The sequence below is a fragment of the Etheostoma spectabile genome, chromosome 16 (assembly GCF_008692095.1).
Source record: "Etheostoma spectabile isolate EspeVRDwgs_2016 chromosome 16, UIUC_Espe_1.0, whole genome shotgun sequence".
Taxonomy (NCBI): domain Eukaryota; kingdom Metazoa; phylum Chordata; class Actinopteri; order Perciformes; family Percidae; genus Etheostoma; species Etheostoma spectabile.
Genome location: NC_045748.1, coordinates 20,320,986 through 20,328,180, shown reverse-complemented (window position 1 = coordinate 20,328,180; position 7,195 = coordinate 20,320,986). Strand labels below are relative to the sequence as shown.

Sequence of the window (7,195 nt, the reverse complement as noted above, 5' to 3'; positions counted from 1 at the left end):
ATTTTGGAAGTAACTTGCCCAACATTGATAAGAATGTACTGCTGTGGACGGAGCCACACAGCAAAATGTATTTTAACCACCTAAACAAAAATCAATAGCACTTAAAGTGTAGGCTGTATTGGTAACATTTTCACCGCTTTACCATGCCATCAGACAGCCCTTTCTGATGGGAATCCAGAGGAGGCCGGCGCTGCGATGGCGGCTAAGCCACATGTCGTCAAAGGCCACGACATGGAATTGAAAAGGGCCGCAGCTCGAGAGGTTGCTTATAACCTTGACATCCTTGCCAACGTTGTGAAAGACCACATCAAGGAGGACAACCTGACCGAGTACTCCTCCCAGTTTGGTGTGGTGGATAAGGCTGAGATCATCTTTGACAAGCAGACCTGCCAGAAGAAGGGCTTTGGCTTTGTGTTCTTCGAGGATACAGACTCCACCACCAAAGCGGTTTGCTAATAAAGCACCACGTCATCAATGGGAACAAGATAGAGGTGAAGAAAGCTCTTACAAAGCAGGAGATATCCACCGGTGGCTGCAGAAGAGTTCGAGGATATGGGGGAGGGATATGAGGGATATGGGGGATACGACGAGGGTGGATATCCCATCCAGAGACTAATGAGGAGGTTGTTGTTCTTGCAGCCATATGGACATTTGTCATATTGTAGGGGCTGGCCCCTGTAATCGCAGGCGTGCTGTCTGATGCACCGCTAGGTCCTTAATTTCATGTTAATGCTCATATTCCTTTGTCTCTCAGTGGTGTGTACATGGGACTATGGGTAATGTATTGGCCATCTAGCTAATTTGCCTTTGAACATCACTTTAATGTTGGGTTATTATTTAAAAAAGTATAGAAAAATGAAAAAAAATAGAGTTTTGTTTGACGTGGTTCTTAGAAGAACCCCGTTCTTATTGAGGGGGTTGTAACGACCCCTCCCTTTTCGGCCTGCTGTTGGCTTCTCTGGCTTTAAATGGCTGAGCTGGCAGTTTGGGAGGGTTTGTGGACACCTGGGTAGGCCTCAACCAAGACTATTTATACAAGTCATGTCTGATTGTTTGCTCTCTGCCTTTTCCTCCTAGGTTCCACATCTCCTGGTTTGGGTTTGGTTCACCTCCTTTGTTGCAGTTGTCATTTACCCACACTTCTTTCACTCACTCACTCACTCACACACTCACACACTCTCACACTCTCTCTCACACACACACACACACACACACACACACACACACACACACACACACACACACACACACACACACAAAACTGATATCATTGATTCAACATCTGGTTTGATTCGTTGGTTAATAGTATCCGGTTTACTTTACAATAAACACTTTATATGCATTTTAACCTGTCTGGTTTCCCTTCTTTGTCACATGCATTGAGCCGGTTTATGACAAGTGGCAACCAGACTCCTTTTGGTGTTTTAAAGGGTTAGTTCAAAATTCACCAAAATCACACAATAACCCCAACAAACTAACCGATCGAGGCAGTGTTTAACCAGCAGCTCCCTTGTTTTGCAAGGTAAAATTACTGTTTTTGCCAAAGGAGTCTGAATCAGCTTCAATTTTTCATCAAAAATCACTGTCTGACAGCAAGGTAAAGTGATAAAAATGAAATTGTAAATATAGCATACACTTAAACTGATATTGATGTTTTAGGCGGTCCTTAGGAATATGTTTTTGCTATGTGCCCCTGTCCATAGCAGATGTTTGTGAAGTTGTTTGAACCGATTAGTCTCACCTCTCTTGCAATGGTGGTGATGAAAGCCGGTGGTCGAGCTGTAGCAATAAGAGAGAGGGCATGGCGGGCTGAGCGAGCTGAATCTGCCGGCGGGTTGAGGGGCAAACCCATGGTAACACTGTGAGGAGAGAGAGAGAGAGAACATATTATTTTCATGACAAATCAACATGGAAAGCAATGATTTAAGTTAGGAGAGACAGAACAAGAGAAGGGAACAGAGGTGTAGGTTTGGTTTTAGAAAATAGCAAAATATGTCTTTAAAACATGATACGTTATATAATAAGTATCATCTGTTGTCTATTTGCTTGTCTGAACTGCCAAATGAACGTCATTCTTTCACTGGCAACCTGATTGGTTGCCACTGGATTGCTTTGCTGCTTTTATCAAACATATATGATAATATTTGGTTAAGGGACGATATTAAGTCCAACTCAAACGGTTAAAGTCCTACTGAAGTCACGAATCACTGGTGTTAAAGTCAAAGTCAAGTCAATGCCTCTGGTAAATACTGCATCTAGGGGGACACTTCTCAGCTGTATATTAATCCACATTTGGTGTTCTAGTGAATATTTGGGGCAGCAACACGGTGTATACACAAACAATACTTGTTAGAAGATAAATTCATTGTTGGTTTAGGTCTTTCATGGGATTTGTTGACAATAAGAGAAACATAAAATATCATGAGCAGTATACTTTATAGAGAGATATTTATAATAATCTAAAGAGGGAGAGAGACATTTAAATAGACAATTGTATACAGAGCGGACGAAAACGAGATTAACTGAGAAGCGGCAGAGAGATCGAGCCTTACTAATAAATGGAGTGAAGAGATTAGCGGGCAGCTTATAATGTCAAGGCAGAGTCAATGGGAGCCATTCACCAGACAACGGCGTAATGGACTCCCACAATGCAACAGGAATTAGACACACACACCTTAACAGCTGGCCACACACCCCTCTGAGTGTGAGTGTGAGTGTGTGTGTGTGTGTGTGTGTGTGTGAGAGAGACACAGGGAAAGAGAGGAGAGGCCACCTTGTTAAGAAATGACTCTGGGGATTGAGAGAGAGTGAGAAAAAGAAAGATGGAGGAAAGGGAGAGGGAGGGACTGATTGGTGGTTCGACGGCCGAGCTGAACAATTCATCTCCTCCGATTACAGATCACAAGCTACAGCACTTGTAATTAAGGCTGGTAATATATTGGCAATACATCATCAATATTGAAATGTTTAATTTCATTTAGAGGGGTGGCTGTAATTGGAAACAGTCACAATGTTGATATAAGGCAGCAGGAGTGCAGGGAGCTAATTGTACTGAGAATCACTGAGGTTAATAACCAACGTTTAGAACGTATAATAAAATAATCGGGGTTATTATTAGTTGTAACACACACACACACACACACACACACACACACACACACAGTCATTGTCATTAATAAAAAACAAATTTAGAAGATAAAACTTTTCATAATAATAATTAGGCTGTTCTCATGAACCATTTGTACATAAAACTACAAAATGTAATACAATATAATTTGTTTGTTTTCCACATTTGATGGGTGGTTACCAAAACACAAGACATTCAAACGGAGAAGCTGAGTAAAACAGATATTTGAGTCCCGGAAGCACAGGGACTTAAAGGGATTGTTTTTTTTAACCCAAACTACTTTTTCTTTTCTAATTTTAACTAGTTGTTTTGGTGCCCGGAGACTTGAATATGCATCACAGAGACCTTTTTGTCATTAAAGCTGTCATATGACAGATCGCAGTAACCATCACGTAATCAGCCGTAATTTTGTAAGATATCCTATGTATTGTTTTGCATGTTTTGTACAATATCATACAAACCAGTTCATGAGAATCAGCTGCAGGCTTTAGGTACACATGTTTACAATTTCTTACAACAGCCTAGTCATCTTTACAAAGTTTATTATGTTAAATTTTTGGTGACATTATCGGAAATGTGTCAATTTCATTCCATTTTTATTTGTGAGGTTAGAGCAAAAGATGGTCTTCTTCTACATAGATACATTAGAACATACATTATATATATGACACAAACAAAAGTAAATTTCAAACTAAATAAAAACTAGAACTGTGTCAAACTACATACAAATCAAATCATGACACAAGTGATCTCAGGACAGTCTACAGAGTAGATCTAGACCACACTATGATTTATGAAGACTTAACAATTCCCCCCTAGTGTGGTGGTGATGATAAAACTTCCTTCTAACAGGAAGACACCTTGAACAGAACTTGGCTGCTAGGTGGGAAGCCATCTGCCTCGACCGGTTGAGAGGCAGGGAGGGAGAGGGAGAGAGGGAGAGAGGGAGAGAGAGAGAGAGAGAGAGGAGAGAGAGGAGAGAGAGAGAGAGAGAGAGAGAGAGAGAGAATAATACCTATAATAATTATAGAAATATGACTCATAATCGCAGTTGGTATAATTGAATGAAATAACAAAACGCTGCAATTATAGTAGTAGTGAAGATAATAGAACTGGGACTAATAATACTACTACTACTACTAATAATAGCAGCAGTGGGCGTCAAGCATGAAGTAAACTGGATTATGATTATTTTATGTGGAACTGAGAAGAAACATGCACGCAGGACGCATGACGCTATCTCTCACACACACACACAACACACAACAGTCGTGTCTGCCTATCTTTGTGGGGACGAGTCATTGACATAATGCATTCCCTAGCCCCTTACCCTAACCTAACCACAAACCTAAATGCCTAACCCTCACCCTCACCCTAACCCTAACCATAACCTAACTCTAACCCTACTCCTAAACCAAGTCTTAGTCCTCCAAAAGCCCTTTAACGGTATGGGGACCAGCATTTTGGTCCCCACAAAGCACTCAGGTCCCCATAAGTATACTGTTTTCACAATTTTTGGTCCCCACAAATGTAGCTATACCTAGACTACACACACACACACACACCCACACCCACACCACACACACACACACACACACACACACACACACACACACACACACACACAGTGTCCAGTGTGTGAATCTGGCAACATGACTGTATTCACAGCCAGTATCACGCTGACATTATCCAGTCAATACTGAGTCACAAACATACACACAGTGAGGATTGGAAGTATTGATTTTTGTGTGCGAGGGAGGACTGAATAACCGCGATCACATGTTTAGAGTCATTGCTGCAAGAAACCTAGACTGTGTGTATGAATGACCGACTGTTTACTGACTGGATGGTTTAGTAACCGACATGCTTACTGACTGGTTTCATAATTGGTTTACTGGCTGGTGTGCTCATTTATACTAGCTTTTTTCAACCAAGGTGCTGGCTGGCTTTGTCAGGGGTGCTGTAGAAAGGCATTAAAAAAAAATAACTTCAAATTAACTACAACAAAATGCAGATCATTTGGGACCTCGTGTTTAAATTTATCTCACATGTTCTGTTCTTTAAGTCACAACGGCAGGGCCAGTAGGCTACTACGCACTACTTAAATAGCATACAGTGCAATACAGTGTTGTTGTTTTTGCATTACTGCGGGATGCATGCATGGGAAGTATAAGAGGTTTAGTGAAGCGGTCGGTGCACTCAAGCCAACTCAAGCTGTATAAAAGAAACAAATCAATAGCACCGGTATTAGAAACAGGACACTACAATAAGAAAATCCTAAAGAAATGAAAATACTAGTAACAAAAACAGGTTGATAATAATGGAAACAATTTTAAGATATGCAAAGCCATAAAACAAGAATGTCATTTTTTTAAAGAAAATAAAAATAAAACAATAAAATAAAGTAATAGGTGAAAATTAGGTGAAATAAATAAAAAATAAATCATAAAATAAGCACACCCCCTCTTGTGTAGCTGAGTAAGGCCGTCAGATTGTTCATCTTTTAATACATTTGAGACTTAGGTGACTTGAGATTTTGAATAGAAGAATTTCATAATTATTATAATTGAACCGATATCCATTCTGGACAAACATATCACTTTGCCAAAGCCAGGCAGGATCCGACCTGCATCATGATGGAGGGCCAGCTGAAGTGTGTTGACCCATGTGGAGAGACCCCTAACACAGGTTTTATTCCACGTCACTGTGTTGCTCTAACTGGGATATTACTGACTAACTGGTTTCCTCAGACTTTCTGACAGAGTAAGTGGATTTTTGCTGACTGGTTCAATGGCTGACTTGAACCTGAAGGGTTCAATGACTCAGTATGGTGCCTGTGACAACCCACTCGCCATCTGCTCTACGGCTGCATGCACACTGTCCGCAGCTATTCCCAGTAACCAAAGTGAGCGCTGTGGAGAAACTTGAATGCGGCACAAAGTAAGGTTGCTGTTAAAGTACATAAAAAGCAGCATGTTGGCATTCAGGCTGTTCCCATAAACTATTTGTACACATTTCTACAAAGCGTATAGGTAAAACTAACGACCACTGGTATCCGGCTCACACAGCTTTTGTTGGCTAAACTTAACTGTAATGATCGCTGTCACGGCCGTCACCTCACAATGACCAGTACACTGCTCACAGTCACCTTTTGTCAGCTAAATGTAACTGTAACAGCCGCTGTCACGGCCGTCACCTCACAATGACCAGTACACTGCTCAGAGTCACCTTTTGTCAACTAAATTTAACTGTAACAGCCGCTGTCAAGACCGTCACCTCACTACGACCGGTACCTGGCTCACAGTTTCATAAGATATTTTGAATTTGTTGTGCCATTGTACAGTATGTGTGTTTTGTACTTGCTTTGTTGTTCTTCTTGTATTAAAAACACATTGGCTTTTTTGATTGAATAACTCACCTTTAAAATCACCTTTGTGTCACTTGTTGCAGTTTGTTGTTAAATAGTGGAATGGGTAACTTTTACCAGATCTGGGACCCCTTCCTTTACTATGTATTGAGAGCAGATTTGTCACATGTGATGGAAGAGCCTGAGAACAAACAGTGGCGCTTTGCGGTACCTAAGATTACAGAAATATGTTTGTTTTATTTTTTTCTATATAATGGACCAGAAAGAATTAATTCAGATTCCCAACCAAGATTTGGACTTACTTGAGAGGGTGGGGGGTAGACATGTTTGTTCAAGACATGTAATTGCATTTCCTGGAATTTCTCTGTTATGTTGTGGAAAAAAAAGAAAAAGAAAATGTTGGTAAAAAAAAATGGTCGAATGGGCTAATTGTTGCTTGTGGTCATTGGGGAAGAAAACATCCACTGCAACTGCGATTATAACCAGTTTGTTGTCACCTACTGTCAGATACCAAATTACCTCCAATAAATGGGCAGTAATGCTTGGCGCACCACAATGATGCAAAGCAGAATCCACACTTAAAACTTGCTTTGACAGGCGACATAAAGGAAGATGTACGCTTTATTGGAAGTGTTATCAGTGTTTTTAACAGTATTTTTCAGTTCTACAATACAACTTTGTCAGTTTACTCTGAAATTCAT

At 40.6% G+C, this 7,195-nt stretch overlaps 1 protein-coding gene across 4 annotated transcripts in view; it reads right to left on the bottom strand.

The window, feature by feature from the left end:
* Positions 1-7,195, bottom strand: part of wdr7 (WD repeat domain 7) — a 158,254-nt gene that overhangs the window by 20,205 nt on the left and 130,854 nt on the right. For all 4 annotated transcript variants that reach the window (XM_032539998.1, XM_032539997.1, XM_032540000.1 and 1 more), the window contains one exon: positions 1,742-1,859. In XM_032539998.1, the coding sequence (XP_032395889.1) occupies positions 1,742-1,859 (118 nt within the window). The remainder of the gene's footprint in view (positions 1-1,741; positions 1,860-7,195) is intronic.